Raw genomic sequence first — 14133 nt, 5'->3', positions numbered from 1 at the left:
AACTGAGTATAAGCAGTTAATCAATGCTTGACAACATACTTGTAATAGTATATAATCAATTTTCTTTTTGAGTATTGAAGATATTTATAAACACTTTCAAACCTGCCAGTGAATCCTCTGCACATGTATCATCAGTTAATAAATGCTTTATAACACACTGTGAGATGTGTTCATGTGTGTAATCAGACAGTTATGTTATACAGAGTTATAAAGCCTTTACTAACTGGTGATGCAACGGTTATGGGGGCTTCATAATAGGAGAGTTGACAAAATACACAAATAAACACTTAAAGATGTATGAAGTAAAATAATCTGACTTAAAAAAAAGTCATTATATTTGCTTACAACTACATTATAGTGTGTTATAACCTATTCACGTATTCATATACTGCTTATAAATATTATGTTCAAGTAATTGCAAAATCTTGGGGTTAAAGTCAGCAGCAGATTGTTATATTCTCTCTTTTTTCCACATAACTGTGTAGTAAATACAGGAATTCTGTATTATGACTTTTATGTCAACAATTGACCTGACAGGGATATCCTGTATTAACATCACTTGCAGTTCTTCTTCGGTGGTGCAATCTGTCTTTTGTGTGAATTTGAAAACATTAACATGTACAACTGCAAATCTCTATACTGTAGCTGCTAACTGGAATAAACTGTAATCATGAGAAGTGAATAGAAGACACATATTTAAAGGTGGATGCATGTTGTGTGGAGTGTGTCTGACATGTAAAGTAACGAGCAAAACCACAGAGTCATTCATGTTTTTGGTTTATGTAAATTGCTCAGAGGATATGTCAGATTCTGACAAGTCTGACTCGATTAAAACGGAAGCCGAGATCTGCTCTCTGAGTTCTCATCACCAATAGTTCAGCATTATTTTATACAAAATTGCACATTTCAAAACACAGGTTGTTTTTTTTTTGTTGACAGTTTGATGGAATTGGACTGCGGCAGATTTCAGCTTTTGAAAACAAAATCCAAGGATCTGACCAACCAAAAATACTGTAAGGAACATGTTACATCATGTTGGAAATCCAGGACGATGTGTCTCACACAAGCATTCATACACAACTTTTACTGATCAAATTAAAAAAAATCTGCAATTAATTAAAACAAACTTCTTCAACGTAACCTAATTTTTTTTCAAGGTACAATAACTTACAATCTGAAAAATAATCAAACCAAAAAAAAAAAAAAAAAAAAATTACCAAAATAGACATTCCCTCATTTACACATTTTCATTTCATCAATTCGCTTCATCAAAAGAACTTCTTTGCTGCTGCTTCTTGTTGGCTTCTACACAGGAGAAAAGAAGAAGAGACACGGAGAGTTAAGAGAGTTATTTAAATTCACCATCACATGCAAAGCCAAATAAAAATAACGATGTCTTACTTGTACATGATGTAGCAGAAGAACACAACCGACTGGACGACAATGAAGACTGCAAAATGGACAGTGGATATGCAGGAAGGCATGGGAGGCACCTCGGGGCACTTAATCACCTTCTCAGCGGGGTTCTGCATGTGAAAGCACACAGTACAGATGTCAGTATAATGCAATAAAATTTTTATTTCCAAATATTGTTGTTTTTTCCATTAATAAACCACTATGATGGTGCAGTCAGACTAAAATTCACTTCCCATTCATGTATGTGTGGAGCTGGATGAGACACATTTGCTTCAAGTCGCAAATTGACCGGCCTCCTTCTAGTTCTACCTGAACTTTGACTCGCAAATTCGCAAGGCTCTCCAATTTACAGCCTGTTTGAAAGAGGGGAGGGTTGATATCTTGTTCTGGAAATATTGTTTGTTTCTATTCTTATTTTAGAACTGCATGTCAAAATAATCCAAGAGGCAGAGAAGAAGAGATGCTGGTTGACTATAGCGAGTAATAAGGACAGTGTGAGAGGATTATACGCTGTATAATTTACAACTTTGTGGACTGTTTGTTAGCACACTAGCCATGCTAACTCCCTCTGCTCTGCCAGAAGAAGTAGCAACTAAAGATTTCAATCTGACTGCAGCTTCAGTGAAAGTGTGAACTCTAATCAGGGCTTAAGCATGATCCATACCGGAGCACTACGCTGGACCAGGTGCTCCACGTCCCTTTTGACTGTGTGCAGATGTTCCTTGATGTCATTGAAGTGCTGGATGGTCTCATATGTTCCCATACCCACTGCATTACCCTGGTGCTGGGCTGAGCCGATCTGTTTCAGTGACTCATAGAAGGAGTTTCTGCAGAGACAAAGATGCACTTAGTGACAGTTTACATGCAAAAGACCCTGCAGAAGCGTTGTACCATAAACATCAATACTGAAACTGGCCTCCCAAGGGACTGGAATGAAAAATAATCTTTAGTGCAACAGTCTTTTAATACCAAATATCTCAGCAATATGGTCAAAATGTTTACTTTTCACAATCCGATCCAGCTGTTAAATGAATTCATGTTGGGAAAATATGATGTGCAGTAAATTTGCTGTGTGGTATCATTTATTTACAGTGATACAAATTGTCCAAAATTAATCTTTTAATCCCTATTCACAAGAGGCTCCATATTCTCAAAGTTTGAAAAACAGAAAATTACCATCTGATAAAAGAGGTCATGATTGCTAAATTAATCCTTTATAAAAAACATGTTCTTACACAGATTACTAGCACAGTGGGTTAAGAGACAGACAGCAGAGGGACACTGCAGGATCTGGAGGACGCAAACCAAAATAGTCTAGCTATGATTCTAAAGAGAGACTGAAAATGTTGATTGAAAAATAAAAAAGCATATGAAAACTGGAATACAGTTGGTTGCTGTAAATGTATTATACTGTTTCTTTGAGAGTCAAGAGGCATTTTCTGTTTCTAAATTGAGAAAAGGGAGATTCTTTTTCATTTAAATGTGTTTCGGAGGAAGTTAAGAAAGGCTCAGACTGGAGACAGTCCAATCAGCTGAAGAGAGAGGTTGGCTTTTTCTGGCTCTGGGTTTATGTGCGAAAGTTCTCTCAGTAGTTTTGCACCAATACTGTTTAGTTTAGTTATTTAAGAATGTTTTTGTCCGAAAGGTTATTGGGAAAACTGTCCTTGGTTTTGTCCGTCCATCCATACAGGACGCCCTTATAAACATTGTACTGTATCATTACATTTTCTGGGGGCTTGTAAAATTCAGTGTGTGGACGACTTGTCAATAAATACTGTATCTACCCCAGTTCTTGCAGATATTTTGTGGTAGTCTCTGAGGTGGTTTCACAAACTAACATCAACAGATCCATTTGACTGCATTTCATTTTCTTGGAAATGAATAAGAATAGGGAGCAGAGCAATACAAGGCCAAGCACAGGGGGTGGTATGATGCGTGGGAAACACATTGTGTAGACTTTCTGGTTGTCTGTGTTTGAAGAATAGCAGCTGCTATTAGAGAACTAATGATGATCCAATTAAATAGGCACTATCACCCGTTCGATACTGGATTTCTGAGGCCGTTTTTTTTTTAATATAAGAAACATTTTTTAATAAGGATCCTTTAAAGGCACCTCACTGATTTAACACATCAAACCTGTTAGTAGGTCTTGAGGAGCACTACTGTATACATGAAAAAAGTTGTACTAAGCATTTTGTGGCTCCAGAGGGAGCTACGCAAAATCTGATAAATTGCCTCAAATGATGTTACTTCAGTCAGTGTTTGTTGGCGCAAAAGTTTGAAAATGAAAAAAAAATCTGAGGTTGTGGAGTTAGAAAGAAAAATGGGGTTAATAAACCTCTGTTGCCTGCTCCTCATCTCTGCTTGTGGCTAGCGGCTTGAGGTTACATTAGCCACTACTAGCATAACACAGGATTTGACAAGGAGGAAGAAAACATGGAATAAAAAAAAGACATTATCTCTGCTACTGCTGCATTGATTTTGATCCATTTTTTTTTAATGTCCCCCGTGAGTCTGACACTGTTTTAGCAGTGTAGTGCTAAATTGGAGGCGTACTCTTAAATAACTGTGACCAAGATATGTACCGAGTTGGACATTTTGCCTCTGATAAATTAACTTGCCAGAGCTTTCTAGTGGACAAATTCTGTAAAACAGACCCACTGCCTCAAACAGATTCGGACATTCCTGTTTTATAATTGCTTATTACTTATTGGCCAACACATACACCGATGCCAATATATCTGCAATAAGCTTATATCAGCTATATGTAAATATCTGCCTGTCTAGCTCTGATACACAGTATATAATGTGTGTTTCTACACTGTAGTGAGATCTACTTACGTACCTCCCTACAGTATCTTTTACTGTTCAGACAAGAGCATCAACTGCAACTTCAACACACATTAATATTAAAGCATTATCAGTAATACAACACCTAATACAAATACTGTATATTATATTTTTGTCCAATTTCTGTACATGTGCTGTTGATTTAACATAATAAAAGTGTAACCTTATAGGATTTATCTAAATTAATAGGTCACTTAATGAGGCTTTTAGGGGTAGTAGTCATTTTCTAATATCTGCGATTAGAGCACTGAAATTCTATTAGGGTTAAGGGGTTAAGGGTTACTGAGAGCCTATTATTACAAAAGAAACCAGTGTCCACCCTTTCATACTAAGACTGAGCAGTGTAAGGAGTCAGAAGCATTTTGAGCCATTCATACTGGTTCATCCTGGGCCACTGTGTCCGTCTGGAATTACTGATATCAGAGTAAAAAAATCCATACATGAAAATAACAATCCTTAATGTTAAGGTCATGGCTCACCAGCTATTGAATGTAAAAGCTTTGTCTGACTCTAAGTCTTTACTTTCAATTTCATGTGCAAATTCTCAGAAGAGAATGAAAGACATTTAAGACTGGATCATATTTCTCAACAAAATGCAATTTCTTAAAGTTGATTACTTACAGGGAGGAAGCAATAAGTTTCCCTTATCATCTTAAACACATCTAAGATGATTATAAAGAAAAAAAAAAGTGACTTGACAAATGAAAGGAATTCCAACAGCGTAAGTAGGAAGGTCCTGAGGGGGGGAGGGGGGGTTGTGACAAGAAATCAATTGGAGGGAAACCATGTTTTGGTCTGTGTATGACAGATGTATTTAAAGACTACTAATCTGATAAGGACAAAATGGTGCTAAGATGTGGCCTTTTCTTGCTTGGCCACATGGCTGAGGTCTCAAAGGATGGTCAGGGATGACATATAAACAAAATCTAATTTGTTTCACAGAGAGGAGGAAAAAAAAAAAAAAAATCTCCCTTGAGAAAGTAAGTGAGCATTTATTAAACCCTACATCTAATCTTCATCTACTACAAGTGACCCATTTATGAGCAGAAAGCCCTCCTTGGACATTTGGAGAGTCTGAGAAGAGATGAAGTCCTGTATCATAAACTCTGTGTTTAAAAGACGGGTCGGGATAAACTGAGTACTTAATCTACAAAGTCATACAGATCAGTCGCTCACATTAGCACATTAGAGGGAGCGGCGGCAGCCTTTTGCCAGGGTCTGAACTGATTCACTGTGTCAATCAGCTTACTCCTGTGTACTACCTTATCTTAAAACTGCCACTCTGATAATATGCTTTCTTAAAACTACCGTCTCTCTCCGCCATCTATACAATATCATGCACTTATAGAAGGCATTCGGGTGGAATATGAGACATTAACGAGTGAGAGTCTAAAAGTAGGTTCATGTGAGTTATGGGTCAATAAAGAAAATCATGTATGCAAAATCATTTGAGGATGAATGTCCTGTTGGATTTAGGGCATATAAACAGCTTGGTTCTTTTATGATACATGAGACTAAGAGATTAATGTTACATAAAATAAAATCTTTAATATCTTGTGATTCTGATTAATTTTTTTATGCAGATGGTGTGTTAAAATTAAGACACACAATCAAACTCCGGTGACAGAACAAATATGCCGCTATAGAATAAATGCAAACAATTTCTTTGTTCACGCAGTTGACTTTACTTAAGTAAATTAAGTACGAAAGATTTTTTACAGCGGAGTCAAACACACAAGTGTGAAAGGTTAACAAAGCCAGACATAAGCAGACTTGTAAGATATTTCATTACTTAATTATTTGAGAAATTGAGAAAAATGGTGATTAAAATTCTCTCACTAATCTACGAGAAGGATTTTGAAGACGACTTTTTTTTTTCCCCAAATCTGTTGCGTGCTCACAATGACTAAGCCCACAAGCACCTTAAGCAAGCAACACAAAAGCACAAATATGTTATTGACAGTGGATGACACAATACAAGCTCTAAACATCAAAAATTACATTCTACACCTAATCAGGCTTACTTACTGTAAGTACCAAAATCAAACAGTCATCTGAGTCTTTGCCATGCAAGGCACACCATCAGAAAATCTCTTAAGCTGTATTATCTGAGAAATTGGTCCAGCCTGTCATCTGAATGTAAGGAAACTGTTTTTTTGTAGTTTGAGACATTTTAAAGTTAAAGGAGATTACAGCTTGGTATTACTATACTATACCCATCAGAAGTAATAAAAAACTTGTAAAGCACTGACTTTAAAAAACTCACTATTACTTTCCTTTCAACCTTCTCTCATGCATCAGAGGGTGAATTATGCAACACCTGAAATGTCACAAACTAGTACAATCGTTTACGGCTGAGTTCAAGGTAGTGTGATGATCATCCCTATTTAGTGGTGTGTGTCTGTGACTGACTGACTGACGTGTGGAGGAGGCCGTTACTGCAGCTGGATTATCGGGCTGGCAGACACCTGTGATGTTGCAGCCACTGTATCCTGAGATTAAATATGATTTGAGGGATTTAAGCACCAGGATTTCCCTTGTTTTTCTGGAGTATCACGGATCTCTCTTTATGTTTGTTGGGGAAAAAAACAGCAAGTTTTTAGGAATGACTGAACATAAACAACAACTTACCTCAACTCGTTCAGGTTTCTGAGAACCTCCTGCTGGGTGGATAGGACGGAGCTCAACTGCTGACTGGACGTATCCAGCTAGAAGACAAATATAACATAATGGTCTGAAGGTTAAACACTCCAGTGTTGACGTTTGATAAGGCTGTCATAAAACTTTTTTATTAGTTTTGATAAACTGTCATAAAAAAAGAGTTTACTTCAGCAGCAGGTTTCCAGTGGTACCTTATGAACAGCAGTTATTTTTCTACCAATAAACTACAAATAATTACATTGTTTGTAGAAGCAAAGCAACTAATTATCATTTGGATCGTTACATTTCTGTTTCTGTGAAAAGTAAAATGAGCATTTCTAAATGTCTGCGATACATAGAGCCAACATGATATGGGATTATTTATGACCCATCATTGTCTGCATCTTGTATGAATCGATTTCTTGGCAACAACATGCCCACCTGTCCTGACTCAGCGTTCGTCCCCTTCTTGGCGACCTCATCCGTGATAACAGAGACATATCGACGCTGCTCGTCGAGGATCATGGCGAGCTGCCTGTGGAGCTGTTTGATCTCCAGATGGATGCGGTTCTGGCCTTCAAACACCTGACGGATCTCCCGATCATTAACGCTCTCATACAAGTCCTCCACTGAAGAGGATACACACGTTAGAACAAAAAAATCCAAGGTTAAAACCAATCATAAAAAAAATTGTTATTAAAATCTATGTACTTTACATGATGTACTGGAAATGTAATCATAATGTTCTGATTATTAAATTTGCATTTTTCTGACAATTTAATTTAGTTTGTTCAGATAATGTATAGATATGTATAGATTAATAAAAAAACAACATTATACTTTATGATTATTTTTTTCCAATATATTTTACATAATCAATCGGTCCATTTAGTTTCAGAACACTAACTTGGCTCTCCTTGGACATCTGGGTGCTCTTTCTGAAACTCCTCTTTCTTTTTGTCGAGCTCTTGCTGGAAGTTCTGAAATTCCTCCTGGTACTTGTCCTTCTCTTCTTTAGGAATCTCAGATTCAGGTGGGGGCTTCAATGGGAAAGACAAAAAAAAAAAAAAAAAACCCCTCTCTTAGCTCAATAGAGGCCGTGCTTAGGCTATATCGCGCACATGCATGAACACGCACACAGAGACACACGGCTACAAGAAAGTGAATAGTACACACAGGATTGGGAAAGTATTAGGAGTTCTAGGAAAGTGTAGTTACCGGTTGCTGGCCGGGCTCTGAGAGTCTGAACAACAAGAAAGATAGAACGTCATGGTCATCTGATGGAGAAAATAACAAACAACAGAAACAAACATATTTATTACCATTATTTATGGTCACACTTTACACTGAAGCATAGTAATGACAAGCCAGTAAGGAGGATCTTGGGGACAACAGATGATACTGAGGTAAATACAGAGACATAACCTGGTTATAATGATAATATCTGGGTAATGTTAAGATGGAAAAATATGCTGATGACAATGAGGATAAAAAAGAAGTAATGACAGTGTATTAACCTCATGATAATGAGCTCATGTCAGGGTAATGTTTCCATAATACTCATACACACAGAAGAAAACTAAATTCTAGGAAATCACAGTCAGTAATTACCAGGCGAAAATACTGAGTTTCCTCTTCCCTGAACAAAAAATGGAAAATGGCCTGTTTGTACTTATTTTCTGACCCCTTACTGGAAATTAGAGTCAGTAGTTTGAGTGGAATAACTATAAACAGGGTCGGTATTGGAGTAACCCAATCAGGGACTGTGACTCACACTAATGAAGAGGACAACAGAGAAAATACTGAATTTAAATAGTTCAGCTCTGAGAGTAGAAACAATACCTGCTAAACCGCCAGTTGCGGCTGAAATACCAAAGAAGCCCTCAGAGGGAATGATCATGTTGTCCACCTTTGTGCAGAACTCATAGTCCTCTTTGTCTGGAGTGAAACCGTTGTTGATCATGACCTGAGGAGGAAGACAGAACCATGTTGGCGTTGAATAAAATACAGCTGACTGTGCTGATCATAATAAGTTATGTGATATTATAAGATCAGCGTCATTGGCTGAAAACTGTTAATGAGGAAGAATTTCCTTTTCGGCTCTTCATATATGCAGATGATAACGTTGTTTTGTTGCTGAACATGTGAGTGTGTATTTATGTTGTCTCTTACCGTCAGTGTCTTCTTGTAGTACGTTATTTTGGCTCTGACAGGATATGGTTTGTTTCGGAAGTCTCGTAAACACGTGCCGAGTGCTTGTGTGGTGCCGTCACTGCATCAAAACAACAATTTCGAACAAAATATAACGATTACTTTCATCTGTACTGTCGCTCCCAATAGACACTGTACATGAGTGGGGGGAAAAATATGATGAGAGTTTATTAAATAAGTGAATAACATTAATGCCCATGTCTGTTTTTTGTAAATACGTGTTTAGTAGTGTCGTAAACAGTGTGAATTCTAAGACAAACTGGAATGGCACTGAAAAAGTGATTTAAAGCTTTCACTGGCCCGAGGGAGATTAGGAAAGATAGAGGATTATTATTTACTTTCAAGCAAATATAATCATATTTCCTAATCTTCTTTAAGTTGTTAAAATTTGAGTTGGCGATGACGTCGGAGAGAAGCAGAAGAAATGTTTACTCACTTCTGGTGGTCATAAACAAGGTTGCCGTTGTTTCCCACTACAAGTATAGCTGGGTTATTTTTCTGGAAATTTGAAGGAGAAAACAAGAAAACACATTAATCCTTCTGTCATCTACAGCAAAGAGGTGGCTTTGCTTTCAGGTAATCTTATTCAAAAAAATACCAATCCCATACAATACCCGAGTACAACTAACTGATACTGATAAATGTGACAAAAAATGACCTTTTAAAAGGTTAAAGTATTAATTGAATTTAAAGTATTAAATTCAATATAAATAATGAGTAAATGACTACAGTAGGTTTCTACATGAGTAAAGGATAATCTGATAACAGCCAGAACAAAGAGTTAAGATGCATATATGCGGGGAACTACATAATCTGCTATTTTTAACACACTTCCTATATGACTACATTAGTTGATAACCAAACAGAGGCGGTCTTTGTGTTGATGTGGGCTATCTCTGTAGCAGAAGATCTTTGAACTAAACACCAAACAATAGCAGAAAGAAAGAAAGAAAGAAAGATGAATATTGCTCTCTATTCCTCTTTCAACACCATGAATCTGTATGTGTAACTCTTTAAGAAATACTATTGGTAGTCAAACATTAAGGCTCATCTTGGAAAACGCAGACTTGACACCAACCTTTCCGTCGTTGTCAAAAGAGTCAAAGAAAATTCCGACTCCGTTCCACTTGTCAGCGGCACCGTACACCGGACCGTCGAGGCCTTGAGTTGTGGTGAACCACACAGCCTGTTAGACAAAGAAAACGTTAGCATCCTTTACAAATCAATGTGTGTTATGTTTCTCTCCTGACAAATAAGTTATAGTCAAGTCAGCAGGGAAGCAGTGAATGAGAGTCAATATTAGAGGATTATTATGAATAGGATAAACTGTTTATGTAAAGGAAATCACTCTTTATGAATGGAACTGCAGTTGTCACATCTGAGGCCTGTTTTAACTTTCGCATCTTAATATCATGAAGTTCAATTAATTACATTTTTCTGACACGGCTTCAGACAAGCCAATAAAATGATCAACTTTACTTTGCTCACAGTGAAGCCTTTTCAACAAGCAACAAGTTACAAAAAAATATCATTTCTAGTGAAGACTAATCTATGTCTCCAGTGAAGTTTAATCAATCTACTGGACTGGTTTAAAATAGTTAACCATGTGATGCTGAACTGGCCTCTTCATTTCTGTCAGCTGGGGAAATGCTTGTCATAAAACCCTGTGGGCATATCACACGTTATGAAACAGGATATGCACCTTTCTTTAAATACGCCTCTTCAGATGTGATATGCAAATTCTGAGCTACAATCAGAGTTTAACAGTATGCCTGATTTAGTGGTTGCGGCAGGAAGACGTAGTCACAGACACTCTCTCAGCCGTTGTTACAAGTCATTTTTATTTTTCACATCAACGTGGTAAACATATCCTGAGGTTTTCGTTAATTATGAGGTTGATAATTACTGGGTGGAAGGTTGTGCATTTAAAGTAAACTGCAGGGTAGTTCAGATTAGGGCTGGATATTGTTTGAAGATTTTTAATATCAGAGGTAATATGATAGCTGTGTTTCTGTAACAACACCAAACCAAGTGTTCTTCTGAGAACTTAGTTTATATATTTATAATATTAACTTGATTTTGACCTTTTTTTTAATTAAACAAAATAAGTTTGCACAATGAATCATTGTTGAAATCCCATAGTGCACTCACACAGGTGATTTTATTTATTTTGGCTGATTAAAGCTCATCTCAAGGCTCTGTGGGCATGTACATACTGCACATATACTATACATACTGTATTACCTATTACTCATCAGAGTATACTGTTTTTGCAGTTAGTATACAAAAAATGAAGCCAACTACATGGCTCATATCCGATTTCCTTCCTCTTTATATGAAATTCTAGCCAGCTGTGCACAACAAGGCGTATAACTCTGCCCTCTACATGTGCACCTTCTCCTTTGTCTGTTTCGGCTGCATGTTGCATTGTGGGACAATATTGTCTGACCACAGCACACTCAAAATTTGACCATATTTAGTATGCATACCGTCCAGTTTGAGTACACTTAAAACTTGCTTAGAGTTTCTATGTAGTATGGATTTGGGATGCAGCAAGAGTTTTATTGGCGTCTTGCTCACTCTCGTTTGCTTTGTTACACCTTTTAATGCGACTTTAATTAGTATTTTATGATTTTTATTGGTACATAGAGACTGGTGACTTCACCTAAGTCCTATCATAGCTCTGCCATCTGTCAACCTGCAGAGATCTGATCAGCCAGAACAATTGAAAACACTTGTGTAGGTGTGCAGGGGCATTTAAATAAAGAACTTTGCCTCAGTACAATATAAGGTTAGTATATACCCAGTCCTAGTGTAGATCAATAGTAAATAAGTGTGTCAGTTCAGTTTTGTGTCTAAGTTTAGAGCCTAAGTGTGTTCCTGGTCAGGACAGATAGTTTGGGACTTTCTGGACTACTAAACTAAAGTTTATTAACAACTGTGAACAGTAGTGCATTAATAAATTGTATACTATAGGAAACTGGGCTCTCTCACTGCCTCATTAACCCACAACACAAGTTTCAGCCCTCCTTACCAAACCGTCAGCTCCCATTCTTCCTCTTCCAGATACTCTGAAGGTCACCTCGGCCTCCCAATGTTCAAAGTTGACTCTGCCTTTTGTCCACACGGAGCCCTTCTGACTCCTGAGGGATGGCGTAATACGCACCTGGTCTGCACTGGGAATAGCATCTGGAGTGGAGAGGAGAGGAGAGAATAAACAGGATTTCAGCGGCATGTTGAATTCTGGCAAGAGGAATTTGGAAAGCTATTCGGCCTATGCAAAGTAATCATCCTCTCTTTATTCCCTATTAAAACAATAGCTCATCAAGTGCCATAACTCATTTATCACAAAGTCACACCGCTTATGAGGTGTTTCATAAGAAAATATGAATGCAAAAGTGATTCCTTCTTCCATTTGAGCCTATATGGAAAAGCTGGCAGCTAACTTGTTGTATTGTTACTATGAACCAGCATTATCAGGGTGTGTCTATTCTCTAATCTTACCCAGTACTGATTTAGAAACCGCTGAATCTTCCTCTCAGCTTTGGTCTATGTTTATTCAGTGTTACATTAAGATTTTGTGTACACTATACTTGTAAATTAATCAACTATTAATTTTATAATCAATTAATTATTTATTATGGGTCATTTTTCAAGCAAAAATGCCAAACATAACCAGGTTACAGCCACTCAAATGTGAGAATTGCTGATTTTGTTTATCTTTAGTGATAGTAAACTGAATATCTTTGTATTTTGGACTGTCTGTTGGACAAAACAAGTAGCCTGAGGTCACCTTGGCGTGCTGGTGGCCTAGGGGTTAACTGACGATGTATTTGCGTCCAGCTGTGGACTTTTCTTGTCCATGTCATCCAAAATCTTCTCTATATTGTCCTCCGTTTAATAAAGGGAGACATCTACCTATAAATAAAAATGCTACTTATGACTGCTTTACATTTTTTCAGTGAATTATTAACTGAGAAAACAATCTGCAGATGAATGATTAATGAAAATAATCCTTCCTTGCAGCTCTAGATCAATGCTGACTTAGTGGGGGAATACAGTGTAATCTCATGTAGCAGCTGGACAACTCAGTGTGTGATGCAAGAATCCAAAGGCCCATTTTGGCGAGAGGGTAGTTCAATACTTCAGTTGCATGTGTCTACACGAACTCAGGGCCTCAAACTAACTTTTTAAGCAGCCCAGTTAGCATAAATGCTAAAATCTACTGATTCCCTGGTGCAGTTTTGAATGAAGAAAGCTAAACGCTGTCACTTCTTTACATCCTGAGCAGAAAACAGACACAACACGAACAACAGCCATCAGCTGTCCCCGCTGCCACCCCCGGAGGTCGGTGTTACAGCTTTCCCCAGCAGATGAGCCGTTATCTCTGTGATGTTGACAGCTGGACACAAACTTACTTCCAGAGTGGATCCAAAAGGGGATATTGCCGTCGGTCTGAGACAGGTGCGGTCCTTTGAAGCTGTATTTGTACTCAAACCGGCGGTGAGGAGCCTCCTCTGACGTTGAGGCACCGGCTGCAATATCTGCGACGCTCCGGTGAAATATTAACGCTGTGAGGAAAGTTAATATCAACACACGAGCGGTCGTAGCCCGGCGCTGTGCTGTGGACACCGCCATGTTTCGGTATCACTGCTGACGTAGCGCTGCGTCCACGAGCATGACGGGATGCCTGTAGGGCCAACAGGGCGTTCTCTCATTGGACGATTTTTTGGTGCCTTTTTTTTCACCCCTCTTCTTCTTCTTCTTTTTTTTTTTTTTTTTTTTTTTTTTTTTTTTTACAGCTGTGGTTATAATGAACCAATGAGGTTGACACACATGAAGGGCCCTGCGGTGCACGTTGTCGACAACACAGAACAGACAGGAAAATATAAAGACATGACTCATAATATAATGTTACACATATTAAAGGAACGGTCCACAATTTTTCAAGTCTGTCTTAAAGCAACAGTCAGATGCTAAAATTAAGTTTGAAATAGGATTTTATTGCCATAATCA

The 14133-nt window shown here is 37.7% G+C and overlaps 1 protein-coding gene across 1 annotated transcript; it reads right to left on the bottom strand.

The window, feature by feature from the left end:
• Window positions 1–761: 761 nt before the first annotated feature.
• lman1 (lectin, mannose-binding, 1) lies at window positions 762–13795 on the bottom strand. Its single transcript, XM_067574470.1, has 13 exons — window positions 13536–13795; window positions 12152–12306; window positions 10196–10303; window positions 9554–9615; window positions 9079–9178; window positions 8749–8872; window positions 8125–8183; window positions 7814–7946; window positions 7348–7535; window positions 6898–6974; window positions 2081–2243; window positions 1402–1526; window positions 762–1305 (listed from the first exon to the last, which is right to left on the bottom strand). The coding sequence occupies exons 1-13, from the start codon at window positions 13753–13755 to the stop codon at window positions 1269–1271; spliced, it is 1551 nt and encodes a 516-aa protein (XP_067430571.1). The 5' UTR covers window positions 13756–13795; the 3' UTR covers window positions 762–1268.
• Between the last annotated feature and the right edge of the window lie 338 nt (window positions 13796–14133).

Source organism: Thunnus thynnus, chromosome 19 (genome assembly GCF_963924715.1).
Source record: "Thunnus thynnus chromosome 19, fThuThy2.1, whole genome shotgun sequence".
Taxonomy (NCBI): domain Eukaryota; kingdom Metazoa; phylum Chordata; class Actinopteri; order Scombriformes; family Scombridae; genus Thunnus; species Thunnus thynnus.
The sequence above is the reverse complement of the archived record's forward strand: the minus strand, read 5'-3'. Positions and strand labels throughout refer to the sequence as shown.

Coding starts and splice junctions, on each gene's coding strand:
- lman1 (XM_067574470.1), bottom strand. CDS start 13,755: ATGGCGGTGTCCACAGCACAGCGCCGGGCTACGACCGCTCGTGTGTTG. Junction 9,616..10,195: donor CTTTTGACAACGACGGAAAG/GTTGGTGTCAAG, acceptor TCAAATTTCCAG/AAAAATAACCCAGCTATACT. Junction 6,975..7,347: donor CGAACGCTGAGTCAGGACAG/GTGGGCATGTTG, acceptor TTTGTCTTCTAG/CTGGATACGTCCAGTCAGCA.